General features: G+C 49.5%; 3 protein-coding genes across 9 annotated transcripts in view; 2 read left to right on the top strand and 1 right to left on the bottom strand.

Annotated features, from left to right (window-relative positions):
• Nucleotides 1–2,657, top strand: part of MRPL24 (mitochondrial ribosomal protein L24) — a 146,873-nt gene extending 144,216 nt beyond the window's left edge. For both annotated transcript variants that reach the window (XM_050779284.1, XM_050779278.1), the window contains 5 exons: nt 1,196–1,439; nt 1,523–1,618; nt 1,827–1,930; nt 2,187–2,317; nt 2,420–2,657. In XM_050779284.1, coding sequence (XP_050635241.1) covers nt 1,257–1,439; nt 1,523–1,618; nt 1,827–1,930; nt 2,187–2,317; nt 2,420–2,556 — 651 coding nt within the window. In that variant the 5' untranslated portion in view covers nt 1,196–1,256 and the 3' untranslated portion in view covers nt 2,557–2,657. The remainder of the gene's footprint in view (nt 1–1,195; nt 1,440–1,522; nt 1,619–1,826; nt 1,931–2,186; nt 2,318–2,419) is intronic.
• Nucleotides 2,658–3,003: 346 nt separating this feature from the next.
• Nucleotides 3,004–11,368, bottom strand: METTL25B (methyltransferase like 25B). 5 transcript variants are annotated; one of them, XM_050779199.1, is made up of 8 exons: nt 11,237–11,368; nt 7,940–8,064; nt 7,582–7,689; nt 7,007–7,069; nt 6,520–6,663; nt 5,545–6,029; nt 4,050–4,234; nt 3,004–3,320 (listed from the first exon to the last, which is right to left on the bottom strand). In XM_050779199.1, exons 1-8 carry the CDS (start codon nt 11,241–11,243, stop codon nt 3,199–3,201), a joined length of 1,239 nt encoding a protein of 412 aa, XP_050635156.1. In that variant the 5' UTR covers nt 11,244–11,368; the 3' UTR covers nt 3,004–3,198. The 5 variants fall into 5 exon arrangements, with proteins under 5 accessions (XP_050635156.1, XP_050635138.1, XP_050635146.1 ...); XM_050779181.1 differs by having other exon boundaries at nt 7,582–7,774; nt 11,133–11,257; XM_050779189.1 differs by having other exon boundaries at nt 4,050–4,164; nt 7,582–7,774; nt 11,133–11,257.
• A 486-nt stretch (nt 11,369–11,854) lies between these two features.
• Nucleotides 11,855–17,033, top strand: ISG20L2 (interferon stimulated exonuclease gene 20 like 2). Of its 2 annotated transcripts, none has more exons than XM_050779243.1 (4): nt 11,855–11,933; nt 12,569–13,435; nt 15,847–16,047; nt 16,758–17,033. In XM_050779243.1, exons 2-4 carry the CDS (start codon nt 12,686–12,688, stop codon nt 16,869–16,871), a joined length of 1,065 nt encoding a protein of 354 aa, XP_050635200.1. In that variant the 5' UTR covers nt 11,855–11,933; nt 12,569–12,685; the 3' UTR covers nt 16,872–17,033. The 2 variants fall into 2 exon arrangements, with proteins under 2 accessions (XP_050635200.1, XP_050635193.1); XM_050779236.1 differs by lacking the exon at nt 11,855–11,933 and adding an exon at nt 11,953–12,022.
• Nucleotides 17,034–27,360: the final 10,327 nt, after the last annotated feature.

The raw sequence follows: 27,360 nt of genomic DNA, 5'->3' as shown, positions 1-27,360 counted from the left end.
GGCGTGGTGGCTCATGCCTGTAATCCCAGCACTCTGGGAGGCCAAGGTAGATGGATCACCTGATTTCAGGAGTTCGAGACCAGCCTGGCCAACATGGTAAAACCCTGTCTCTACTAAAAATATTTTTTAAAAAATTAGCGGGTCGTGGTGGCACATACCTGTAATCCTAGCTATTAAGGAGGCTGAGGCAGGAGAATCACTTGAACCCGAGGGGCAGAGGTTGCGGTGAGCTGAGATCATGCCACTGCACTCCAGCCTGGGTGACAGAACAAGACTCCATCTCAAAAAATAAGTAAAGTTGCCTAGTGTCATACAGTAAGATGATGGTAGAGCAGGGAGTAGAACCCAGGTGATCTGACTTCCCTGTCCAGGGCTCTTTATGCCATTGTAGTATCTTTATTTGTCTTTGAAGAACCTTATAGATAAGGTTCATTTTTATCTATAAAATGAGGTTAATGGTGACTTCTTCATTTGGTTGTCCTTAGGCTTAAATGAGATACAGGAAAGCACCTAGCATTGCACCTGGGAAGTTGCAAGTATTCAGTAAACTGAAGTGCTTACCATTTATGTCTTCAGTTCATTCACTACCTCATTAATTGAGAATTGAGTGGTTTAGAGCACATACTTAGTTGGGAAATTTAGGACTCAGTAATTCTAGAGTCTGGCCTTGGGTCTTTTTCCTTTAGAAAAGGAGCTATCTTAGGGAGGAGTGGTTATTTCCTGTCTTAGGACAGGAATTGTAAGTGGGATAGGGACATTTTAACCCCAGTTTTTATTTCTGCTACCTATTTGTTCATTTCACTGACTTACAACTGCCTACCTTTTGGCCGTATGCCAGCATTCCATCCTCTGTTTTCTTCCTATCCTGCTGTTCATACATTGATTTAATAAGTATTTCTTAAGCACCTACTAGGTGCCAAGCTCTGGATTCATGAACTTTAGATAACATGGCCCTTGTCCTTAATGAATTTTTTGGACTTTGAAGTCAGATATATGTGGGTTTGAATGCTGATTCTCCAATGTAGTAACTTTGTAATCATAAATAAGTTACTTGACCTTTCTATTTCCTCATCTATAAAGATGATAACCTCTTGTGAAGATTCAATGTGATGAGGTCCATTGAGCAACAGAGTAAGTGCTTTAAAAAATGTTCCTTCCCTTGCCTCTTTGCTCCCGTTTCTATCCATCTACCCAGAGCTGACAAGGAAGATTTCTGAGCACTTTGCTGGCAAAGGGATTTCGTACAGCCTCCAGGCATGCGTCTTTCTGCCCTACTGGCCTTGGCATCCAAGGTCACTCTGCCCCCCAATTACTCCTATGGGATGAGCCCCTCAGGCTCCTTGGCAGACAAGAGGAAGAACGCCCCATGGAGCAGGCGGCGCCCAGTGGTTGTGGAACCCATCTCTGATGAAGACTGGTATCTGTTCTGTGGGGACACGGTGAGAGCCTCATACAGGGCATAGAGTGATGGGGAATCTCCTGGGCAAGGATCCCCCTCCCTAACCTTCGTATCTTCCCACAGGTGGAGATCCTAGAAGGCAAGGATGCCGGAAAGCAGGGCAAAGTGGTTCAAGTTATCCGGCAGCAAAACTGCGTGGTCGTGGGAGGGCTGAACACAGTAAGTGGAGAGAGAGGATGGGGAAGCTTGGGAAGCCCGCCTCATCCGTCCCTCTCCATTCCAAGCAGCGCAGGGTGGCAGGAGACTGGCTGAGGGGATGGCGGCATTACTGAGCCTTCTACTTTTCAACTTGGGCTGAATGTGCTGAGTAGCAAGGGCAAACCCCTTTCACACCCCTTGTTTTCTGACACTCCCCTCTCTTGGACAGTATTACCGCTACATTGGCAAGACCGTGGATTACCGAGGAACCATGATCCCTAGTGAAGCCCCCTTGCTCCACCGCCAGGTCAAACTTGTGGATCCTATGGACAGGCAAGCGACAGGGCTCTGGGCAGAAGGTTTCTCACCCTCTGGGTCCACAAAGTGCTGTCCAATGGGAATGATGGGTTGGATGCTCTGGAGATTGAGAGGGACCATCTCATGGACATGATTCCCTGCGGGTAACCTCAACACAGAGGTGGAGAAACGCGGTGGTAACCCTGGTGTTTTGAACCCTTGACTCTGCTTTTGGGTTGGAGGGTGGCAGGAAACTGGCTCATAGGCCAGGCTCACCTCTTCTATCCACCAGGAAACCCACTGAGATTGAGTGGAGATTTACTGAAGCAGGAGAGCGGGTACGAGTCTCCACACGATCGGGGAGAATTATCCCTAAACCCGAATTTCCCAGAGCTGATGGCATCGTCCCTGAAACATGGATTGGTGAGTGAGGGGCAGGAAGGTCAGGGGTGGGTGCTAGGAGTGAGAGTAGGGGATGTTAATGAAAGTTGGCAAGCCCTCCCACCCATCTCCTTTGCTTAACAGATGGCCCCAAAGACACATCAGTGGAAGATGCTTTAGAAAGAACCTACGTGCCCCGTCTAAAGACACTACAGGAGGAGGTGATGGAGGCCATGGGGATCAAGGAGACTCGGAAATACAAGAAGGTCTATTGGTATTGAGCCCAGGGACAGCAGCTCCTCCCCAACTTCTGTCCCAGCCTGGAAGGCTGAGGCACCTCTTTTTCAGATGCCAATAAAGAGCAGTTTATGAGTCCTGTGTACAGCTGCTGTGAGATAGAATGGCACCCCTAATCCCAGCACACTCTCAGGGACTGAAGGAAAGGAGCTTCTTCCCTGAGTTTATGACAGAACCTGGATGGAAGTTAGCTGGCCTTAAGGCAGCCCTCCCAAGGGGCAGGGCCTGCAGATTCTGAGTTGGAGGCCAAAGTGGGGTAAAGAAGTCCCCTCCATGGAGATCTGTGAGTAACAGAAGCTGTCACCTACACCACCTGCTAGGGAGGCCAGTGGGGAGTGGCGTGTGAGTCCTAACTGTAGCACCCTTGCAGCAGTGCCACAGGGAGGGTGCGCGTCTCCTTTTATCTACCTACAGAAATGGGAAGGAAACAAAGATTTCTAATTTTTAATAAATTAAAACTTTACACTGTATTACATAATCCATGGAGGGAGAGAAAGGGGATGAAACTGAAGGAACCACGACTCAGGAGGATGCAGGATGCTGCTTCTCTGTATGAGGTGTACTCTGCCACTGTGCTATCTGGGCACTTTCAGATGATGGGGTCTGAGATGTGTCCTCAGGCTGCATCAGCTGTCTTCAGTCTCCAGAATAGAAAGAGCCTGACCCAGGGGCATCTTGGTGGCCACCAGAACCAGGTTTCTGGGAGAGAGTTCAGGACTGAAGATGGGCAGGAGCTCAGCATGGAAACCTGGAAGAAAGGGCTTAATCATAAGGGGAAGAATGAACCAAACTCACTCAGCCTCTTCTGCCCAGGCCTACAGGCACAGTCCCTTTTCCCCATGGGGGAGGATCCAGCCGGGCTAAGGAGACCCCATTCTCCATAAGGAACACAGGTTCCCAAGGCACTGACTTGGGAGGCAGTCCTCTTGCATTGTAGGTTCTCGATGCCTGGGAAGCTTGCTTAACATGCACCTTAGGGAGGTTCACCAGAGGCTGATTTGGTAGGAATCTTAATTTTTTTTTTTCGAGATGGAGTCTCTGTCACCCAGGCTGGAATACAGCGGTGCAATATTGGCTCACTGCAACCTCTGTCTCCTGGCTTCAAGCAATTTTTTTTGCCTCAGCCACCCGAACAGCTGAGAGTACAGGTGTGTACCACCATACCCGGCTACTTTTTGTATTTTTAGTAGAGATGGGGTTTCACCATGGCTGGTCTTGAACTCCTGACCTCAATTGATCTACCCACCTTGGCCTCCCAAAGTGCTGGGATTATAGGCATGAGCTACTGCACCCCGCCTGGATTCTTAATTTTTTAACAAATCCCCTACTCCCAACCCACTAGTGACTCAAAGGTGGGGTCCAAGGATCACAACAGTGATTAGCTGGGCCCAGGAGACATTGGAGCTGGGACTTGGAGAAGGAGTCCCAGAACCCCAGTCACCATAGTCCTTGGGTCCCTGCTGTAGGCCACCCTCACCCTGCTCCTGAAGGTACAGCAGCCGGTCCAGTAGAATAAGCGTCTCCACCAGTGGGGCAAGCAGTAGAGCCAGGCTGAAGAAGGCCACCACACGGTTCTCCTGGGCCTGGTGGGCCTGAAGGGCAGCCAGATTCAGTGGCAGCTGGGGGTCCAGCCCCACTCGCTGTAGCCCCCGCTGCACATATCTGTGGGATCAGTCACATTCAGCACTCAGTTTGGTTTTAAAAACTGTCACCTCGCACTTAAACTTTGTTCCTAATTCCAACTTTGCTTTATTTTCTACCCTAATATGCGTTTTCACGAATATATATATATATATATATATATATTTTTTTTTTTTTTTTTTTTTTTTTTTGAGACGGAGTCTCACTGTCACCCAGGCTGGAGTGCAGTAGCATGATCTCTGCTCACTGCAAGCTCCGCCGTCCATGTTCACGCCCTTCTCCTGCCTCAGCCTCCACAGTAGCTGGGACTATAGGCACCCGCCACCACGCCCGGCTAATTTTTTGTATTTTTTAGTAGAGATGGGGTTTCACCGTGTTAGCCAGGATGGTCTCGATCTCCTGACCTTGTGATCCGCCCGCCTCAGCCTCCCAAATATGTATTTTTTAAGACAGGGTCTTGCTGTCAGCCAGGCTGGAGAGCAGCAGTGCAATCATAGCTCACTGTAGTCTCAAACACCTCAATCATCCCACATCAGCCTCCCAAGTAGCTAGGTCTACAGGTATGAGCTACCGTGCCTGCCTATGTTTTTTTGTACAGAGGTATCTCTCTACGTAGCCCAAGCTGGCCTCTAACTCCCAGCCTCAAGCAATCCTCCTGCCTTGGCATCGCAAAGATCTGGGATTACAGGCATGAGCCACCACACCTGGCTGTGTATTTTTGAATGTTTCTCTGGCTGTGAGCTGTCTGTCCAATAGTAAATTGATTTAAACATTTTCAGCCAGTTCTGTCCAACTAGCCATATTTTTAGCATTTAAAAACCCTTTTTTTTTTTTTTTTTTTTTTTTTGAGACAGTCTTGCTCTGTCGCCCAGGCTAGAGTGCAGTGGCACAATCTCGGTTCACTGCAACCTCCACCTCCTGGGTTCAAACTATTCTGCCTCAGCCTCCCCAGTAGCTGGGATTACAGGCGCATGCCTCCACGCCTGGCTAATTTTTGTATTTTTAGTAGACACAGGGTTTCGCCATGTTGGCCAGGCTGTTCTCAAACTCCTGACCTCAGGTGATCTGGCCACGTCAGCCTCCCAAAGTGCTGGGATTACAGGCATGAGCCACCACGCCCGGCCAAAACTTCATATTTCTTTGTTAGTCTCCTGATAAAAGAGGGACAACTCTCTTAAAGAAATTTTGAGAAGGTACCCTGGTCAGAGAACTCCAAATCACTCCTCTGGGTATACTTAGATTTTCTTTAGGCTATGCTGAAAGTGAGGGCGGAAGATCTCCAGTTAGAAATCTCCCCTCCACTGCCCCCCACCCCCGTACCCCAACCTCACTCTTCAATCTTGAGCTCGTGGACCCTGGGGATACCCTGCACGCCTGGCCGACGGAGCTCGGGCCGGGCCCGTCGGATGACTGTCTCCAGTGCTGCACGGTAGCAGTGAGTTCGGAGGCCAGGGCCAGCTTTCTGTAGCCGCTCAGCATATTCCTCCAGGGCATGGCAGGCCCCCTCCCGAAGCCTGTAGGGCAGTTCATAGCCAGGCAGCCCAGCCACCCACTGACTCAGTGGGTAGCCGCCAGGGTCACTCAGCTTCATGTAGCAGCAGCCCACTGAGGCCAGGGCCACCACCTCAGGACAGCAGGAGAAGTGCCTCAGCAAGGCAACACTCAGATCCCCACAGGCGTGGAGGCCTGTGAGCAGCAAGCGGGCCCTGCCCTGACACGGGTTCTCCAGTGGAAGCAGAAGCTCCTCACACAGGGCTGTGGGGTCTACCCACCTAACCACATGGTGTGGAGAGTGACGAGGGCTGGTTTGGACCACCTGTGGAGGCAGGAAAGGACAAAGGCAGATGGGAAGTCTGTTTGCTGTCCCTAGGCCACCTCAGGCCACAGGAAGGGATCTGTCCTCCATGTTATTCCCCAAGGAGGAACGTGGGAGATAAGCTGGGTGCGGGAGAGGGCTGGACCACAAGTCAGGAGATGAGATAAATCCTGGACCTATCATTCACCATGTACATCTTTTCATCTCTGAGACCCAGTTTTCTGATTTGTAATGAGTCTAAAACCTGAGTGGCCACTTCACAGGTTGTGAGAAGTATACATTGGTGTGGAAAGCACTTTGTAAATAGAAAATAACTTTGAGATAAAGGGAGGCACTGGGGAAGGGGGGACCTTGGGAAAGAGGTAATAGAAATTAGGGACCACACCACTTCAAGCTGAGAAATTTGAAAGATGGAATCCAGCCTCTGTGCTCAATTCCAGCCAAGCAGCCCCTCCTCCCACAGTCCAGGTGGCAGGAAGGGGTGGCCTACCTGCGGGTTCCTCTTCTCCTCTTTCTCCAGAGCCTGCAGAAGCTCCTGGTCCAGCCGCTGGGCTCTCTCCACCAGTCTCTGATCCCCTTCGATGCTCTTCACCATCAACCCCAGGCCAAGAGCCATGAAGCGGGAGAGATGGCCCTGGAGTCATGAGGAGGAAGACGGAAACAGCCCTGTTCAGTGCCGTATCCATTGTCACCCTCCCCAGGGGTAACCTGGACACCTGGGTCGCAGGCCCGACAGAAGGCTTAAATTTTACCCTACAGAACTTACTAACATCAGTGTGGCTTAAGTTGGTATATAACTCCCCCATTTAAATCTGACTGGCTTAAAACAAATTATGCAAAGAGAAAAAAAATCTACCCTGCTTGGTTCCACCGCTTCTTGACACCTGCCTCGCTGGGCCTGTGGCCCAATAACCTGCCTTCCAGGTGTTCTATCTCCCCATGACTCAAAAAAACAGTACAGCAAGACTCTGGCTCACCTGGCCTGAGCCCACGTCTACAACCTGGGTGCAGCCTGTGAAATCACTCAGCTTCTTCACCAACTGAAAGAGGAGGGAACAAAGGTCTCCTGGCCACTGGTTCTTGACTCCTGGGGCAAACACCCATAGTGAGAGTGGAGGAGACAAAGATGACAAAGAAAGATGAACACAGGGTACCCCGGATGTGATGACAGATTTGGAAAGAAAGATATAGGGATGAGGGTGGAAGCAAGGAGAGTGGACCTGATCCAGGTTCAGGCCCACTCTCCTTGCCTTACAGGTCAGTGATTCAATCTCCCCCACAGAACAAGAACCCTGCGTTAAGCCATGAGCGGATTATGGAGATTTGAGAACAGGAATGAGACTGTGATTCAGACCTAGCTACCAACTAACCCCACAAAAGGATGAAAAAGAACCCCAGCATCAAAATATGATAATAGTTTTATCTGTTGAGGTAAAGGAATGTCTAGGGCCTCTGGCCTTGCATGTGAAGTAAAGGGCACATATCTTTGTAAGCCACGCTTAAGGAGTCCCTGGGTTCCCAGACACCACCCATGCTCCAGCCATCTCCTCACCTCTCCCAGCCTCCGGATCTCATGCTGCTTCTTGGGCCTGACATGTTTCCGGAATGGAGCTGTTAGTCGGGAGCTCTGGCTGGGGTTCTCCAGGAACTCTGAGGGGGTCTGAAAGCCAGGCGTCCGGGTAAAGGCCAGGGCACAGGCTGTGGACTTCAGGGCCAGCAGGGTGAGTGGCCACACTGACCTGTACCTGAGATAGTCCAGCCCAGGCCTCCAGTGAATAGTCCCATCGCATCTGAGTGCACCAGTTTACAACCCAAGGCCGGGGAAGACCTTATGAGACTCTCTGAGCAATACGCTCACTGCAGGGCTCAAAGCCTTGAGTTCCCCAGCACAGGGCCCTTCTAGCCCATACCTGATGACCTCCCCTTCCCCAGGCATCCCCAGCAGCATTGTGGCCAGCTGTGGTGGGTTCAGTCCATCCAGTGCTTCCTGCCATGAGCAAGGGAGTGTGTCCCATAGGTTGTCTGTGAAAAATTCCTACAGAAGAAGGGGAGAAGCAATTAGCAAACTACCACCACTTCCATTCTTTCCCACCTCACTCTCAACTCCACACCTCACTGCCTGCCTCTTCCCAGCACTGCTGCCACATAGGGCCACTGTAACCGGCAGGTACCTCCTACTCAGCCAAGTCAGTTCTTCTCTGAAGTCTGCTCCAGCCTCCCCAACTCTGGTGGCTTAACTCTGTTTCCTTGGAGTCCAGATTGCATTCTGGACACACTTCTTTTTTTTTTTTTTGAGACGGAGTCTCGGTCTGTCGCCCAGGCTGGAGTGCAGTGGCCGGATCTCAGCTCACTGCAAGCTCCGCCTCCCGGGTTCACGCCATTCTCCTGCCTCAGCCTCCCGAGTAGCTGGGACTACAGGCGCCCGCCGCCTCGCCCGGCTAGTTTTTTGTATTTTTTAGTAGAGACGGGGTTTCACTGGGTTAGCCAGGATGGTCTCGATATCCTGACCTCGTGATCCGCCGGTCTCGGCCTCCCAAAGTGCTGGGATTACAGGCTTGAGCCACCGCGCCCGGCCTGGACACACTTCTTTTAGCAATTTCTGCACTTATTTATGTCTGTTTTGTCTATTAAACTGAATTTCTTAAGAGGAGGGATGGGATGGGATCTTTCCATCTGCATCCCTAACACTTACCACAGTGACTGACACACAGTATCAGTACATTACCACTTAGTAACCTGCCATTATACGTGCCAGACACTGGTGTCTTTTTATTCATTCATTTGTCCACCACAAATTCTGGGGCTGTGTTTTGGTTATACATCAAGCTCTATTGTAGGCTCAGGGAATACAACAGTGAACCTGAGACAAGATTCTGGCTCCTGCAGAGTTTACATTAAAAAAATAACTTCGGCCGGGCATGGTGGCTCACGCCTGTAATCCCAGCACTCTGGGAGACCAAGGCAGGCAGATCACCTGAGATCAGGAGTTCGAGACCAGCCTGGTCAATATGGTGAAACCCCATCTCTACTAAAATTACAAAAATTTGCCGGCATGTTGGCGTGCGCCTATAATCCCAGCTGCCCAGTAGGCTGAGGCAGGAGAATCACTGGAACCTGGGAGGCAGAGGGTGGAGTAAGCCTAGATCATGCCACTGCACTCCAGCCTGGTCAACAGAGCAAGACTCCGCCTCAAAAAAACCAAACCAAAACAAACAAACAAAACTTCAGACAAAGTTTTGTTTATTTGTTTGTCATATGTCACATAGACAAAACACTAATGAAACAGTAATGTAATGGAGAGTTTGGGCAAGGACTACTTTAGATAGGATGATGAGGGAAGACTTGTCTGACGAGTTGACATTTGAGCTGAGACTGGAAGGATGAATAGGTGCTAGGCACGTAAAGAAAAATACAGGTAATAGCAAACACTTATTTAACACCTTCTCTGGCAGACACCGTTGTAAACATTTGACGGGTATTAACGCATTTGATCCTTTAAACAACACTTTGAGGTAGGTATTATTTTGTATCCCCCATTTTACAGATGTAGAAACAGGCACAGCACTTAAGTAACTTGCCCATGTCCAAAAGCTAGCAAATAGCTGAGCTGGGATTATTTATTTATTTTTAGAGATGGAGTCTCACTCTGCCACCCAGGCGGGAGTGCAGTGGTGCAATCTCAGCTCACTGCAACCTCCACCTCCCTGGTTCTAGCAATTCTCCTGCCTCAGCCTCCTGAGTAGCTGGGATTACAGGTGTGTGCTGCCAAGCCCAGCTTTTTCTTTTTTTTTTTTCTTGGATTTTAGTAGAGACGGGGTTTCACCGTGTTGCCCAGGCTGGTCTCGAACTCCAAGCTCAAGCAATCCACCCGCCTCGGCCTCCCAGAGTGCTAGGATTATAGGCATGAGCCATCACACCCAGCCTGAGCTGGGATTTGAAACCAATTTTACTCTAGAGTCCTTGCTCTTAACGATTCTGCGATTGCCTTTCTGTGGAGGAAGATCAGTGAGTGCAAAGGTCCAGATGCCTGCCATATTGGCAGAGCAGAAATCAGGCCAGCAGAGGTATAGCACAGTGAAATGTGTGAGAGAATAAAATGGGATAGAGTTGAAGAGACAGTAGGAGTCAGATCATGGGCTTTATTGGTAATAGTAAGGAATCAGGATTGCATAAAAGTATCTAGGAAGCAAGGGATTGTCGTGATCAGATTTACGTTTGAATGCTATCGATCTAGCTGCTCAGTGATGAATTGGTTATGGCAGGGCAGAGGTAAGCACACAGCGAGATCGGTTAGGAAGTAGTTCAGAACAGAGGTGATGGTGGCTTGGCTTAGGGTGGCAGCAATGGAGGTGGGGACAAATGGATGAATTTGGGATCTATTCTGAAAACAGAGCCAAGAGGACTTGTTGAAGGACTGGATTGTGGATCAATGAAGGACAGCGCTGAATCAAGGATGGCCTCTGGGTTTGCGGTCTAAACAATTCAGTGGATGGTGGTACCATTTACACATTCTCTCATTTATTCTTCACAATGATCCTTCAGACTGGGATCTACTGTATAGCTGAGGAAACCTGGGCTAGGACAAGTTGGGGGTTAGGGAGGCCTAAAGTTAACATCATAGGGGAGGCAGGATTCCAGACCAAGCCTTTTTGATTCCAGAGCCAGGCCTGTCTACTATACCACAAAACCACGAATTTATTCAAAGCCTGGATGAATAACATGTGTGTTCTTGGAACACCTCACATGCTCCAAGAAGAGTTCAACATAGTTGCAGCATGGTTCCAATGTCCACGCATTTTATTACCTTGGATCTGGGAAGATTACAAAAATAATCTAGGTAGGTATTAGAAATATTATTTATGCAGTGAGCTGAGATCACGCCACTGCACTCTAGCCTGGGGGACAGAACGAGACTCCGTCTCAAAAAAAAAAAAAAAAAAGAAATATTATTTATGCCAGCTGAACCCCTCCTTGTACAGACAAAAGACTGAAACTCATAGAAGGAAAGAGATCAGAGGCTAATTCTCCAGATTCTCTCCTTGACGTGGACACCTAGCCAACCACACGACCAGAGACACCCCACCCACGCCCCTGTGGCCTCACGATGATGTAGGCATCCAGGATGGAACGGTAGAGCGCCAGGACACGGGTAAGGTTAACAGCTAGCTGCCTCCTCCCCTCATGAGAGAGGCCTCGGGCGGAGATACCCGGCATCCCGCGGTCCAGAAGGCAGCGCGGGAAGCGAGAACGCAGTGAACAGGGATCCAGGGTCACTACCGCGCGGGTCCAGGACCCGGACGGGGCTCAGCTCTGCAGGCAGAACAGGAAGAGTTTTGGGTCCAGTCTCCGACGCTGCCTTTCCGGGATCCCATGCTGCAGTTGAAGATTTGAGGCGCCCCCAAGAGGTCACAGGTTGCGACGTTTCACAGTGCGAAGGTGTCAGCGTCGGAGACACGTAGGGCGGGGTAACAGTGCAATGACGCCACAAAAGCGTGCCGCGGAGCTCAGCTCACAACGAGGTGGGCCAAGTTCCAGTTCCCGCCCCTTCCCGTACACGCCTCTCCTCTGCCGGAAGTGAAGCCGGAGGTGTCCGGTTGGCTGTAGTTCCGGTTTGTCGCGGCCTTCCCACACCTTCGCGTTGTACCACCACGGGGCTAGAGGGGCCGGGGAGCGCATCCCGCCCCCGCCCCCACCCACACCGCCCCCTCCTCCGCCGCCACTGCCGCTCCTCACACATTCCGAATCACTGGCCTCGCTACCTGAGGTCGGGGCGGTGCGGGTGCGCGCGCGCCGACCTCTGGCGCGTTCTAACCCGCGCGCCTGCCTTCCCGGGCTTCGTCGGCGCGCACCGATTTCCGCATCCGGCTCTGGACGCTTCCGGCCTTAGCTAAACCCATCTGGGAGGTAGGTTCGTGAGTGTGAGAGGGCGATCTGTACCGCGAGTATGCTTATCCAGGTGGGCTGCCTCGAGCCTCGATCCCACCCCCCCGCTGGTAGGTGGTGTCAAGGTCCTTGCTTGGGAGGACTTGGGTGAGATGCATGTGGAGATTGTCCCCAATTCCGGCCTGGAGCCAAGGGAAAGGGATGCCTGGATTTGTGTCTCTATTCGTGGGCCACGCTGCGGATGCCTGGGTAGCCCAGAGGTTATCTACGCCATACTTCTCACTGTTTACCAGCGTACCTAGATGTTCCCTTCCTAGGCGGAGTATAGAGCTCACGTGTTCTGGCCTCTTAGACTCATAGAGGGTTCGAGCTCTATGGGCCCCTCCAGTCCCTTCATTTTACAAATGAGATTCAAACCTAGAGCGCGGTAATGACCTTACTAAGACCAAACGGCTGGTGAATTGGGATTCACTAGAATCCAGGCTTGCTGGCTAACACTGTTGCTTCCTCCATCATTTCATGTTATGTTTTCATTTCCCCTCTGTCTGAGAGATTGCTCTGATGTCTTTCCTTCCATAAGTGCTACGGAGATCGATCTTGCCTCATTTTTCTCCCAGGTCTAGGAGCTCAATCACCAGGATCACTTTCTTCCCCAGGGTGTACTACAGACCTCCACATGTTGGACAGTAGGATTCAGCAGAGAATGAGTCCAACATCCTCTTTTCATCCATAAGCCACTCTTCCCAACTGCTCTTCCACCTCCCATTGTCCCTATGTCTACTTTACTGCTCAATCTGGATTTTGGGGAACCTCCTCCCAAAAAGGCATTAGAAGGAAATGCCAAGCACCGAAATTTTGTCAAGAAGCGGAGGCTCTTAGAACGGAGAGGCTTTCTGAGTAAAAAGAACCAACCCCCTAGCAAGGCGCCTAAGTTGCACTCTGAACCTCCAAAGAAAGGGGAAACTCCTATGGTGGATGGCACTTGGAAGACCCCTTCCTTCCCAAAAAAGAAGAAGACAGCTGCCTGCAGCAATGGGTCAGGACAGCCCCTGGACAAGAAAGCTGCAGTGTCTTGGCTGACCCCTGCCCCTTCAAAAAAGGCTGATTCTGTTGCTGCTAAAGTAGATTTGCTGGGGGAATTCCAGAGTGCCCTTCCAAAGATCAATAGCCACCCAACCCGCTCTCAGAAGAAGGGCTCCCAGAAGAAATCCTCTAAGAAGAACCATCCTCAGAAGAATGCCCCACAGAACTCCACCCAAGCTCATTCAGAGAATAAATGCTCCAGAATATCCCAGAAGTTGCCACAGAAGATGGTGGCAATTGACTGTGAGATGGTGGGCACAGGACCAAAGGGGCATGTTAGTTCCTTAGCTCGATGTAGCATTGTCAACTACAACGGAGATGTGCTTTATGATGAGTACATTCTTCCCCCCTGCCACATTGTGGACTACCGAACCAGATGGAGTGGTATCCGAAAGCAGCACATGGTGAATGCCACACCCTTCAAGATTGCTCGAGGCCAGGTAAGAAGCATGAGGCTTGATGGTGGCAGGGAGGTGGATGGAGAGAGGTGTAAATCATTATTCAGCAAAGGATATCACTATGGGAAGACACCAGAGGTTTGTGGAGGGAGGGAGGAGAATCTATCAGTTATTGAAGAAGGCCCCCTGTCGGTGGAAGGAGCCGTGAAAGTCAGGAAGGTACAATTAGCTGGTGTCACAAACTTCATTGGTCAAGACCTATTTTAGCCAGGCGCGGTGGCACTTGCCTATAATCCCAGCACTTTGAGAGGCTGAGGCAGGAGAGTCGCTCAAGCCCAGAAACTCAAGATCTGTCTGGGTAACAAAACGAGACTCGTCTACAAAAAAGTTAGCTAAGTGTGATGGTGCATGCCTGTAGTGCCAGCTACTCAGGTGGTCGAGGCTGCAGTGAGCTTAGATCACACCACTGCCACTGCACTCCAGCCTGAGCGACAGAGTGAGACCCTGTCTCAGACAGACAAACAAACAATTTTAGGTTCCAAATTGGGTCTGGGGAACTAGGAATCTGCATAGAGAAATAACAGTAAGTAATGTAACTGGACAGAGCTACAGACATCAGTGTCAGGAGAAAGGGCTTGATTTGGAAAAACCTTGTGAATTGGACCCTAAGCTTTAGACAGGAAAGGTGGAGAGCTCTTCCCAAGCAAAAAGTAACGTGGGGCAAGTGCGGAAAGTGGTGGTGGTAAGAGAGGGCAGAAAGTTGACAGGAGGAGCTGGGGTATATTTGTCCAACTGGAACAGGTAACCAGTGAAGGGCATAAACAGCAGAGGGCCAGCACTTTGGGTTGTCATCTAACTTCTAGCCCTGTGCTGGTTATTGGGAGCGCAAGGCATGAACAGGAAAGGAGAGTGAGCTAGGAGGGGTGAAAGGAGGAAATGAAGGGAGAACAAGAGGGGCACCTGCTGGTCTCAGGGGGCCACCAGAGGGCGCCCTTGGTCCACGTCTTTGCAGTTTCAGGGCCACACTCTGCCTTCTCTGGACACGCTGTTCCCATAATGCCTTATGTGCGGTCAGTTGGAGAAGGTTCATTAGAGGTGAGGTGACTGACTATTTTAGAAAAGACAGAAAGAAGAGTTGAACATTCTGGGCACAAAGGGGCACAGCCAAGCAAAGGCACAGGAGAGGTGGAAGATGGGACGGGTCTGAGACAGCAAATCTGCCCAGCTTTGATGAGGGCTATATGTCGAGGTTAATAAGAAATGAAGGTGGTGGTGGACAGTAAGTAGGTGAAGTCAGGAGTAACTAAATATCTAGTTCACGGGACTACGTCTGGTTTTCGTCATAAAGCACTTCCCCAGTGCCAAGCTGGGGTTATGAGACTAAGGTATGTCCAGATGAGCCTAGCCCCTTCAAAAGGGGTCCCTTTGGGAGGCTATGCAGGACTGTCACTTTTGTTGAAAACCTGTTTGGAACCTCATTTTGAGAATGATCTTCAGAGCCTGTGGCATGTTCTTTGGTTGTCCTCATTGGTAGCATGTCCTCCTGCTTTAAGAGCCTAAAATGGCTAGGTGTGGTGACGTGTAGTTTCCTGAAGACCAGGTGTGGTGGCTCACACCTGTAATCCCAGCACTTTGGGAGGCCCAGGCGGGCAGATCACCTGAGGTCAGGAGTTCGAGACCAGCCTGGCCCATATGGTGAAACTCTGTCTCTACTAAAAATACAAAAATTAGCCGGGCGTGATGATGGATGCCAGTAGTCTCAGCTACCTGGGAGGCGGAGGTTGTAGTGAGCCAAGGTCGCACCAGTACACTCCAGCGTGGGCAACAGAGCAAGACTCTGTCTCAAAAAAAAAAGTTTCCTGAAATATTAAGAAGTTATTTTACTTGGTTCCAAAAGTAGTGTGAATAAGGTTCCTTCTGCAACTTTAGTTTATACGTGATTCTTAATTTTTTATGGTTTGTAGACTCTGAGAATTTGATGAAAGCCACAGATTCTCTTCCACTAGTACCCATACACATCTAATTGCATGTAATTTTGGGCTTTTGTTAGCCTCCCTGGAGCCATGGTCCCAGCCATGTGTCTAAGGCCAGCATAATGGTAATAGTTAAAGGACTTCATGTAGCAAGCCAGAACCGAACTAAATACATGGACATCTTAAACATGATTGTCATTTAGGACTGAAGGCAAATTAATGTCATGGGGTGGAGATCAATAAGAAGGTAAAGAGCCACTGGCAGTATGAGTCCAAACAGGGTACACCATGGAAATCACCTGCGGAAGAGGAAGTGGATTGCAGAAGAAAGAAAACTTGTGGGAGGGAGCATTTCGAGGATGGAGAGGTGGGCAGTTGGTGAAAGAATCCAGAAGGGTTTGATGGTCATGTTGGGCTTTCACAATGCAGGGGTTCCACCGCAGTCTTGCTTCTCACCACTCTCTTCCACACTTGTTCCAGATCTTGAAGATACTCACAGGGAAGATAGTGGTGGGACATGCCATCCACAACGACTTCAAAGCCCTTCAGTACTTTCACCCCAAGTCCCTCACCCGTGACACCTCCCATATCCCCCCCCTCAACCGGAAGGCTGACTGCCCGGAGAACGCCACCATGTCTCTGAAGCATCTCACCAAGAAGCTGCTAAACCGGGATATCCAGGTAGCATCTCCCCACATCCCCCTCCCCCATCTTGGACATGGCTCTCGTTGATGCCCCTAGCCAGACTCTGATCCCAGAAGTCCTGTAGTTGTAGAGCTCCAGATGGGCTGCTATGATGGGAAGAGCTTTGGATGAAGGGCCCAGTAGTGTCTCTCCATCTGTACACAGGATAATAATTCCTGTTGTCTACCTCATAGAATGTTTCTAAGTGTGCTTTGGAAAAGGGAAAAAGTCATAAGTAGATATAAAACCCTAAGTAAGGAAGAAAGCAGGTAGCAGTGGTGGTCTAAGAGACCATGTAGTGGATGCAAGGACCGCTCATATTTTACATGCTATCATTTAGCAAAAGGTGGCCCATCTGGCAGGAAGGTGTGGACATAGATCACATATAGAGCAGTTAAGGAACTAGGGAAAGTGGAAGACTCAGAAGACCTGTCTTTGACCTGGTATGTTCTGGCTCTACAGAACCTAATATGGTTTATACATGCTGCCACAGAAAGGACTGAAGTAGACAGTGGCAAAGACTTCCTAGGAGTTGAACCCCTGAAATTACATAAGGAGTAGGGCCCCACCAGAGTTCTGTCTTTGTAGCCTGCTGACTGCAGAAGAAACTGTGTAGCGGAGGCAGGGGAAAGAGGAGTGCAGAGTCCACTGGAAAGGAAGAAACGGTTTCTTGTTGCTTCATGCTCTTGTCTTCCTTGCTTGCTCAGGTTGGGAAGAGCGGACATTCCTCTGTGGAAGATGCCCAGGCCACCATGGAGCTGTACAAGTTGGTTGAAGTCGAGTGGGAAGAGCACCTAGCCCAGAATCCCCCTAAAGACTAGTGACAGTGGGGATGCTGGTGATATGGGGAGGCAGAGGCAGCGCCCAGGAGAAACAGGGCAGCGGACCAATGGACAGCTCCACCAGCTCCACATCTTTGGAAGCTAGATTTGTGGGGAGAGAAAAACTCTACCCCAGACTTAATACCCATTGAAATTTCACCTTAGGTGTTGTGTCCTATGTCTGGTTAAGTGTCCCATGGAAGGGGGAGGCCTTCACGTCAGAACCCAGCCCTATACCGTTTACTTCTTAAATGGTGCTAACCACAGGTGTCCCAGCGTGCTCTGTGCCAGTTAAGATTTTTAACTTTCAAGGGGCAGGGCATACTGGGAAATGTAGTTTCCCAAACTGCCTTATCACTTGGGTGGACATATGTCTCCTTTTATGCCTTTTGGTTTGAGTAATTAACAGCATTCTCTTCCACACTCAGAAGTGTTCTGGTTGGGGCCAGGCGTGGTGGCTCACGCCTGTAATCCCAACACTTAGGGAGGCTAAGGCAGGCGGATCACCTGAGGTCAGGAGTTCAAGCCCAGCCTGGCCAACATGGCAAAATCCCGTTCTCTACTAAAAATACAAAAAATTAGTGGGGCGTGGTGTCAGGCGCCTGTAATCCTAGCTACTCAGGAGGCTGAGGCAGAATTGCTTGAGCCCAGGAGGCGGAGATTGCAGCGAGCCGAGATCGCGTCACTGCACTCCAGCCTGGGTGACAAGAGTGAGACTTTCTCGAAGAAAAACAAAAAAGTGTCCTGGCCGGGCGCGGTGGCTCAAGCCTGTAATCCCAGCACTTTGGGAGGCCGAGACGGGCAGATCACGAGGTCAGGAGATCGAGACCATCCTGGTTAACACGGTGAAACCCCGTCTCTACTAAAAAATACAAAAAAAAAAAAAAAAAAAAAAGTGTCCTGGTTGGCTAATAAATTGTGTGGTCCCTGCTGGGCACGGTGGCTCACACCTGTAATCCCAGCACTTTGGGAGGCCGAGGTGGGCAGATCACGAGGTCAGGAGATCGAGACCATCCTCGCTAACACAGTGAAACCCCGTCTCTACTAAAAATACAAAAAATTAGCCAGGCGTGGTGGCAGGCTCCTGTAGTTGCAGCTACTCGGGAGGCTGGGGCAGGAAAATGGCGTGAACCCAGGAGGCGGAGCTTGCAGTGAGCTGAGATTGTGCCGCTGCACTCCAGCCTGGTCCACAGAGCAAGACTCCATCTCAAAAAAAAAATTGTGTGGTCCCTTTCCATGTCACAGACTCTGCTTTTGGCTCAGAGTCTGTATCTAGCCTGTGTCAGGATATTGCCTGTTCTTCCCACCTTGACTTCCAGAGCAGCCATTGCTGGTGAGCTTTAGTTCTCCTTAGGGTTCCACGGCATTAAAAGTAAGAGTGTAGCTTGGAAATCAACTTTTGTGATTTAGGAAAGCTGTCTCTTTCCTAAGGTAATGGGGGTTTATTTCATTTAGGCCCCAATTGGTAGGTTTTAAAATAATTTATAAAGTGTTTTAATAATTTGGTTGTCTTTTTTACCTTGCTAAACCAAGCCTCTAAAAACTCAAATTATTCCCTTGATAAACTTTTATAATGGAAAAGCAATTATGTATGGTTTCTTCTTTATGTTAAATAGCTCTATCACAAAGTATCGTGGGGCTGTAGTTTTCTTAGGGGATTTCCAGGGTCACTGGATGACACTAACTGGGGCCCTTCCTGGAAGTCATTGAGAAGAACTGACCAAGCCTTTGTGCGTAACACGTGACACATACGGTGCCTTGTCCTCATCCCTACCACACATCAGAGCTGGGCATGGCAGCTCACGCCTGTAATCCCAGCTCCCCTGCAGGCTGAGGCATGAGGATTTCTTGAGCCCAGGAATTTAAATCCAGTCTAGGCAATATAGACCCCATCTCAATTTTTTAAAAAATTAGGGGCCGGGCGCGGTGGCTCACGCCTGTAATCCCAGCACTTTGGGAGGCCGAAACGGGTGGATCACGAGGTCAGGAGATCGAGACCATCCTGGCTAACATGGCGAAACCCCGTCTCTACTAAAAAATACAAAAAACTAGCCGGGCGAGGTGGCGGGCGCCTGTAGTCCCAGCTACTCGGGAGGCTGAGGCAAGGGAATGGCATGAACTCGGGAGGCGGAGCTTGCAGTGAGCTGAGATCTGGCCACTGCACTCCAGCCTGGGCCACAGAGCGAGACTCTGTCTCAAAAAAAAAAAAAAAAAGAAAATTAACAAGCACACCTAGAATGACACCCCAAGCCATGCAACTCCTGGTCCCACACACACAGGGTATGTGACCAGGAGAGTGAGGTAGAGAGAGTGGGCATGAAGGAGGGGCAGAGCAGGGGAGAAAGGGTGCTTGGTGATGACAGCCTGGTCCTGCTGCCAGCTCTTGGTGGTACACATCTCATATTGGAAAAGAGTCGCCAGTCTGACCTTGTGTCCAGGATCATTATCTGTACTTTCTTGAGAGAATGCAGACTCCATGTCTGCACCAGGACTTTTGCATTCTTGAGTGGCTGGTCTGGTTCCAGGGGCCAGAGTCACAGTCACAGCTGCCTATAGAAGGGAATTTCCTGCAACCAGACCAGACCCAGACATGGTTTTGTTGTGGCCTGCACTGTGGGGTCTGTTGCACAGACAGCCATTATGCTCTGAGCAAATTGGTTCCTGTGGGGCCCAACATATTTAATGTCCATGACTTCACAAAGGGGTGCCAGGTACCCTTGCACAGCAAGAAGTGAGAATAGTGCAAGGAGGCCACAACAGAAACTGGTAGGAATACACACATGGAAGCGATTCTTAACTACATTGTAATCAGTAAATGAAGATAACTGTGATATTCTCATTAGGGTACTTCTTAGCTGAAACAAAACTAGCTTTGTCAGGCTGGGTGTGGTGGCTCACACCTGTAATCCCAGCACTTTGGGGAGGCTGAGGCAGGAGGACGGCTTGAGCCCAGGAGTTTGAGACCAGCCTGGGCAACATAGTGAGACCCATCTCTACCAAAAAAAAAATAAAAATAAAACCTGGCTTTATATGTGTCTTGGTGAAGTAGCAACTGGCTTTTATGATCCACCTACCCCCACACCCCATGTCTAAAAAGGCACATGACTCTGCTACAGCCTCAAAACAAAAGTACCTGATCTCAGTCTAATGTTGAAAAGAGCTCATTCTGCCAGGCGCGGTGACTGACGCCTGTAATCCCAGCACTTTGGGAAGCTGAGGCAGGCAGATCATGACGTCAGGAGATCAAGACCATCCTGGCTGACATGGTGAAACCCCGTCTCTACTAAAAAAATACAAAAAATTAGCCAGGCGTGGTGGTGGGCACCTGTACTCCCAGCTACTCGGGAGGCTAAGGCAGGAAAATGGCGTCAACCCTGAGAGGCGGAGCTTGCAGTGAGCTGAGATTGTGCCACTGCACTCCAGCCTGGGCGACAGAGCGAGACTCCATCTCAAAAAAAAAAAAAGAAAAGAACTCATTCTTACTTTTGCTCACCAAGAGAAACCCGGGAGACCAGAAGACCTTGCAGGCAACTCCTTAACTGTCTACCCTCACCACACTTCCTTGTCAGAGCCCAGCTTACCTAGCAAGGGTGCCTGGAATCCCCTGTACCTCAATCCCCTTTCTGTTCTGTCTCTGTCCTGACTTCAGTTGATAGTGGACAAACCCTATTGTAGATTGCTGCCTGAACCCCAGTCAGCAAGTCCTGTTTTACCTTAAATCTAAGGTCTTGTTGGATGCAGTGGCTCACACCCCTAATCCCAACGCTGAGAGACCAAGACAGGCAGATCACTTGAGATCAGGAGATTGAGACCAGACTGGACAACATGAAACCCCATCTCTACGAAAAATACAAAACTACAAAAAAATCCCCGGCACATGGGGCGCATGCCTGTATTCCCAGCTACTCGGGATGCTGAGGCAGGAGGATAGCTTGAACCCAGGAGGCAGAGGTTGCTGTGAGCCAAGATCATGCCACTGAACTCCACTCCACTGCAGCCTGGGTGACAGAGTGAGGACTCCATCTCAAAAAAAAAGTAATTAAAACAAATCTAAGGTCTTTCAGCGTGGAGCAAATGCATGACAGCATGTAAGCTTTTGCTAGTAATATTCTTTTCATGGCATAATGAAGTTTTCTAATACTAAAAGACCCTCTGCTACAAGTAAGAATAGGAAAAGACAAGAGTGTAAGAACATATCCTGCTGAACATACTTGTGATTGTCTAAAACTTCACTTAACAAAGCAGTTCTCAAACGGGGAAGGGAGCATTATTTTGAGATTTTAGGCATTAGCACTACTCATCTCTTTACCCTTAAGAACCAGTGATCGGCCAGGCACAGTGGCTCACGCCTGTAGTCCCAGTACTTTGGGAGGCCAAGGCGGGTGGATCTCAAGGTCTCAAGTTTGAGACCAGCCTGGCCAACATAGTGAAACACGGTCTTTACTAGAAAAACAAAAAATTAGCCAGGCGTGGTGGCAGGCGCCTGTAGTCCCAGCTACTCAGGAGGCTGAGGCAGGAAAATTGCCTTTCGGTGACCCAAGATTGAGCCACTGCACTCCAGCCTGGGCAACAGAGTGAGACTCCGTCTCAAAAAAAAAAAAAAAAAAAAAAAAAAAAAAAGGCCAGGTGCAGTGGCTCACGCCTGTAATCCTAGCACTTTGGGAGGCTGAGGCTGGCGGATCACGAGGTCAGGAGTTCAAGACCAGCCTGGCCAGCGTGGTGAAACCCCGTCTCTACTAAAAAATACAAAAATTAGCCAGGCATGGTGGCACCCGCCTGTAATCCCAGCTACTCGGGAGGCTGAGGCAGGAGAATTGCCTGAACTCAGGAGGCGAAAGTTGCAGTGAGCCGAGATCGTGCCACTGCACTCTTCCCTGGGCAACCTCCATCTCAAAAAAAAGAAAAAGTTATCTAGGGAAGGCTCCAAGGAGGAATCATTTGATTACTAGTTTAATAGATAATTACAGTGGACAACGATAGGAAAGATCAATAGTACTGTAATTATGAACTTGCCCCAAGGCACATTAGCCCAAGTTCAAGTTTAGAGAGACAAACACCTAAGAATGCAATGTGCCAGGTACCTCTATGAATATCCTGAATCCACAGTCTGGGTGTAATGTAGATCACAAAGCACTTTCACCAAAGAGCTGACAGCTTAAAGAAGTTACTTTGCATTGATAATGGGTTCCAAACTTGATTTTGCCACTTACTAAATTTGTGACATGAGTAAGTCACTTTGATTTTTGGAGTCTTAATGGTTCTAGTGCCAAAATCCTGGGATTTTTTTCTAACCTTGTTATTTAACTGATGGTTGCTATCATCAATAATAATAATAATGGCAACCATTTATTGAGTGCTTCTCTGTGCCAGCCACTGTGCCAACCCCTTTAGATACAATATCTCGGTCCAGTGCGGTGGCTCACACATGTAATCCCAGCACTTTGAGAGGCCAAGACAGGTGGATGGTTGAGACCAGGAGTTCAAGACCAGCCTGGCCAACATGGAGAAACCCATCTCTACTAAAAATACAAAAAAATTAGTCAGGTGTGGTGATGCATGCTGTAACCCAGCTACTTGAGAGGCTGAGACACGAGAATCACTTGAACCCGGGAGGTGAAGGCTCAGTGAGCCGAGATCACGCCACTGTACTCCAGCCTGGGCGACAGAGCAAGACTGTCTCAAAAAAAATAATAAAATAAATAAAAAGATGCATTATCTCAGTCTCCGTAAAGTAGGTGGTATTGTAATTTAACATTTGAGGAAACAGGTTGACAAAAGATAAGAAATCTTTCCCAGGCCAAATAGCTGGAGGTTGGCAATGCTGGCACTCAGACTTCCCAGGTCTGCCAATCTGAAGTCTCTGCTCTTAACCACTGCCCTGCTCTTCTGTTAAGTGGAATCTTGCCACTGAAATATTTATTAAGCACCTGCTATGTGTTAGGCATTGTGCTAGGCACTAGGGAAATGGGCATTGTCTTTGCCCCTGAGTTGCTTACAGCAACCTGAAGAAGAGAAACCAGTAAACTATTTTCAGTGCACTGTGGCAAGTGCCATCCCAAGTCTTTGAAGGATTTCAAGCAGGGCAGTGATCTGATCAGATCTGTGTTTTTTTTTTTGGAAGATGATGCCGCCAACCAAATGGAAGCTGGATTGAGGAAGGCCCGGGAGATGAATTCTGTTGGGATAATTTGTATGAGCAATGATGGAGGCCTCAATCAATAAAGCGGGAGGATGCATCTGAGCATCACTGAGGAGGTAGAATCAATAAGACAGAGATCAGCCGGGCACGATGGCTCACACCTGTAATCCCAGCACTTTCGGAGGCCGAGGCGGGTGGATCACAAGGTCAGGAGATCAGGACCATCCTGGCTAACACGGTGAAACCCCGGCTCTACTAAAAACTACAAAAAATTAGCCAGGCGTGGTGGCGGGCGCCTGTAGTCCCAGCTACTCAGGAGACTGAGGCAGGAGAATGGCGGGAACCCGGGAGGTGGAGCTTCCAGTGAGCCAAGATCCCGCCACTGCACTCCAGCCTGGGTGACAGAGCGAGACTCCGTCTCAAAAAAAAATAAAAATAAAAAATAAGACAGAGATCAAGGCAAGAGATAAAAGGTTGACTTGAGCCGAGCACGGTGGCTCATGGTCTCCCAGCACTTTGGGAGACCAAGGCGGGTGGATCACCTGAGGTTGGAAGTTCAAGACCAGCCTGACCAACATGGAGAAACCCCATGTCTACTAAAAATACAAAATTAGCTGGGCATGGTGGCGCATGCCTGTAATCTCAGCTACCCAGGAGGCTGAGGCAGGATAATCACTTGAATCCGGGAGGTGGAGGATGCAGTGAGTGGAGATCACATCATTGCACTCCAGCGTGGGCAACAAGAGCACAACTCCGTCTCAAAAAAAAAAAAAAAAAAAAAATTGACTTGATAGTTCTGAATGAGGGTGAGTAGACAGTAGTGGTGCCATTCACCAACATAGAGAATATGCTGGAGAGAACTGCAGATTTTGAAGATGTGTTGGGTATTCTACTAGGTTGACTTTAAGCTGTCTGAAGATATCCAGTCAGCAGCTGGATAACTAGACTGGAGCTTAGCATAGCAAAGAGATCTGGGGCTAGAAACTAAGGCTCAAAGACAACAGGGTAGCAGGGGGATGGAAGACTTGGATTGGGATGAAGACTTCCAGGAAAGGTATATAAAGAAGGCCAGAAGGTTGGCCCGGTGCAGTAGCTTACACCTGTAATCCCAGCACTTTGGGAGGCTGAGGCAAGCAGATCACTTGAAGTCAAGAGTTCGAGACCAGCCTGGCTAACATGGTCTCCACTAAAAACACAAATAAGCTGGGCATGGTGGTGCACACCTGTAATACCAGCTATTCAGGAGGCTGAGGCAGAAGGATCACTTGAACCCGGGGGGCAGATGTTGCAGTGAACCGAGATGGCACCATTGAACTCCAGCGTGGGTGACAGAGCGAGACTCCGTCCGCCTCAAAAAAAAAAAAAAAAAAAAAAAAGAAGGGCAGAAGGTCAAAATCAGAGTTTTGGGGAACACCTGGACTTACAAGCTTCTGGAGGTAGAGAGGCCTAAGAGAGAGCTAGCAGACAGGTAAGAGGACAACCAAGGAGACTTTCCAGGAAGAAGGAGATCAGACTTCATGGAGAAGTCAGTAAGGTAAGGTAAGAACAAACAAAGGGGTCTGTTGTAGCCCCTCCTCTGTACAATGTCTGGGGTGGGAGTTGGGAAGGTAGCAAAAGGTCAATTGCAGTGGGTTGGAGGATAAACTGGAAGTGGGGAAGGAGAGAAGTGGGTGTGGACTGCTCTTTCTTGGTTCTGGAGGGAAGCAGGTGAGGGTCGCTATAGGAGCAGAGGCCTGAAGATACTTAGGGATGGAGCCAGTGGATCATAATGTGGCTGGGCAAGGGGCAGGTGAATGAATACTACAGTAGATCCTGAAAGGGTAGACAGGAGGAATCCCAGGCTTAGCCTTGGCCAGCAGTAAGGACACCTTATCTTCTAGGAAAGAAAGGAAAGAGGAAAGGGTAAGGGCAGATAAATATATTTCTGGGTGGTGGTGGAATAAAGTGATTATCACCTAGTGACCTTGACCTCATTCAGTTGGAGGCAGAGTGGTCTGCTGAGTGAGGAGAAAGCCAATGGGTCATGAACTGAGAAGAATAAAGACAGCTTGGAGAGGGCTTCAAGAACAGGAGAGTGAGCTGACCAAGAACTTAAGGAAAGGCTGCCGAACAATATTGAATTCCTGATTTGTCAGAAACTGAATTTGCAGGGGCACTGCAAGTTGATCGTGATTTTTTTTAAAGCATCACTTGGCAGCCCAGATGTAGAAAGGGAGAGTTTATATGGTTGGGCTATGTAGGCTATAATGGAAGGACGGGGTGTGGGTCCAGAGGCCAGCGTCAAACAGGATGGAGACAAAGTAGTTGACATCCATATTGAGTAAGCATTGAAGGTCCATTGGTGGCTGCAGGATTAGAAGCAGAGAAAGATTGAGAGCTGAGGTAGACACGCAGTGACCTGAGCTGCGCAGATGCAGCAAAGGAGAAGATACAATGAGCACATGGCCATGACCCTTAAAGAATTTGGGGGAGGCCGGGCACAGTGGCTCACGCCTGTAATCCCAGTACTTTGGGAGGCCGAGGCAGGCAGATCACGAAGTCAGGAGATCGAGATCATCCTAGCTAACACAGTGAAACCCCATCTCTACTAAAAATACAAAAATATTAGCCGGGCATGGTGGCGGGCACCTGTAGTCCCAGCTTCTTGGGAGGCTGAGGCAGGAGAATGGCGTGAACCCGGGAGGCAGTGGGGCTTGCAGTGAGCAGAGATCACGCCACTGCACTCCAGCCTGGCTGACAGAGCGAGACTCCGTCTCAAAAAATAAATAATATAAATAAATAAATACAAATAAATAAATAAAAATAAAAATTAGCTGGGTGTGGTGGTGCGTGCCTGTAATCCCAGCTACTCGGGAGGCTGAGGCAGGAGAATCGCTTGAATCTGGGAGGCAGAGGTTGCAGTGAGCTGAGATCGCGCCACTGTACTCCAGTCTGGGCGACGGGAGTGACACTCCATCTCAAAAAAAATAAAAAATAAAAAATAATCTGGGGGAGGTGGCCGGGCCTGGTGGCTCCTACCTGTAATCCAATAACTTTGGGAGGCCAAGGCGGGTGGATCGCCTGAGGTTGGGAGTTTGAGACCAGCCTGGCCAACAGGTCAAAACCCTGTCTCTATTAAAAATACAAAAATTAAGGCCGGGCGCGGTGGCTCAAGCCTGTAATCCCAGCACTTTGGGAGGCCGAGACGGGCGGATCACGAGGTCAGGAGATCGAGACCATCCTGGCTAACACGGTGAAACCCCATCTCTACTAAAAAACACAAAAAACCAGCCGGGCGAGGTGGCGGGCACCTGTAGTCCCAGCTACTCGGGAGGCTGAGGCTGGAGAATGACGTGAACCCGGGAGGCGGAGCTAGCAGTGAGCTGAGATCCGGCCACTGCACTCCAGCCTGGGTGACAGAGCGAGACTCCGTCTCAAAAAAAAAAAAAAAAAAAAAAAATACAAAAATTAGCCAGTCTTGGTGGCACACTCCTGTGATCTCAGCTACTTGGGAAGTTGAGGCAGGAGATTCGCTTGACCACAGGAGGCGGAGGTTGCAGTGAGCCAAGATCACACCACTGCACTCCAGTCTAGGCAACAGAGTCAGACTCCATCTCAAAAAAAAAACAAAAAATGGAATTTTGGGGAGGGATTTCTAAGAGGACAACCGAGGTATAGGAAGAATTGAGAAGACTAAAGAGTTCTGAGCTCCCCCAGCCAGAGATAATTGCCTCAACCAGGGCTGTGTCACTCTCTTTTTTATTTATTTATTTATTTATTTCTGATACAGAGTCTTGCTCTGTCGCCCAGGCTAGAGTGCAATGGCATGATCTCTGCTCACTGCAACCTCAGCCTCCCAGGTTCAAGTGATTCTTCTGCTTTCAGCCTCCCAAATAGCTGAGATTACACGCATCCGCTACCACGCCCAGCTAATTTTTGCATTTTTAGTAGAGACAGGGTTTCACTATGTTGGCCAGGCTGATCTCAGACTCCCGACCTCAGGTGATCTGCCGGGCTGCCCCAGCTTCCCAAAGTGCTGGGATTACAGGCGGGAGCTACCGCACAACGGCTTTTTTTTTTTTTTTTTTTTTGAGACAGAGTTTCACTCTTGTTGCCCAGGCTGGAGTGCAGTGGTGCAATCTTGGCTCACTGCAACCTCTGCCTCCCAGATTCAAGCGATTCCCCTGCCTCAGCCTCCCGAGTCGCTGGAATTACAGGCACGCACCACCACACTCAGCTAATTTTTGTATTTTTAGTAGAGACGGGGTTTCACCATGTTGGCCAGCCGGGTCTTGAACTCCTGACCTAGTGATTCACCCACCTCAGCTTCACAAAGTGCTGGGATTACAGGCGTGAGTCAACGCACCTAGC

The sequence above is a fragment of the Macaca thibetana genome, chromosome 1 (genome assembly GCF_024542745.1).
Source record: "Macaca thibetana thibetana isolate TM-01 chromosome 1, ASM2454274v1, whole genome shotgun sequence".
Lineage (NCBI taxonomy): Eukaryota > Metazoa > Chordata > Mammalia > Primates > Cercopithecidae > Macaca > Macaca thibetana.
Note: the sequence above shows the minus strand (reverse complement) of the source record. Positions and strands in the feature narration are given on the sequence as shown.

Coding starts and splice junctions, on each gene's coding strand:
- ISG20L2 (XM_050779243.1), top strand. CDS start 12,686: ATGTCTACTTTACTGCTCAATCTGGATTTTGGGGAACCTCCTCCCAAA. Junction 13,436..15,846: donor TCAAGATTGCTCGAGGCCAG/GTAAGAAGCATG, acceptor CACTTGTTCCAG/ATCTTGAAGATACTCACAGG. Junction 16,048..16,757: donor TGCTAAACCGGGATATCCAG/GTAGCATCTCCC, acceptor TTGCTTGCTCAG/GTTGGGAAGAGCGGACATTC.
- METTL25B (XM_050779181.1), bottom strand. CDS start 11,243: ATGCCGGGTATCTCCGCCCGAGGCCTCTCTCATGAGGGGAGGAGGCAG. Junction 6,664..7,006: donor TAGACGTGGGCTCAGGCCAG/GTGAGCCAGAGT, acceptor TCATGACTCCAG/GGCCATCTCTCCCGCTTCAT. Junction 6,030..6,519: donor AGGAGAAGAGGAACCCGCAG/GTAGGCCACCCC, acceptor CTGCCTCCACAG/GTGGTCCAAACCAGCCCTCG.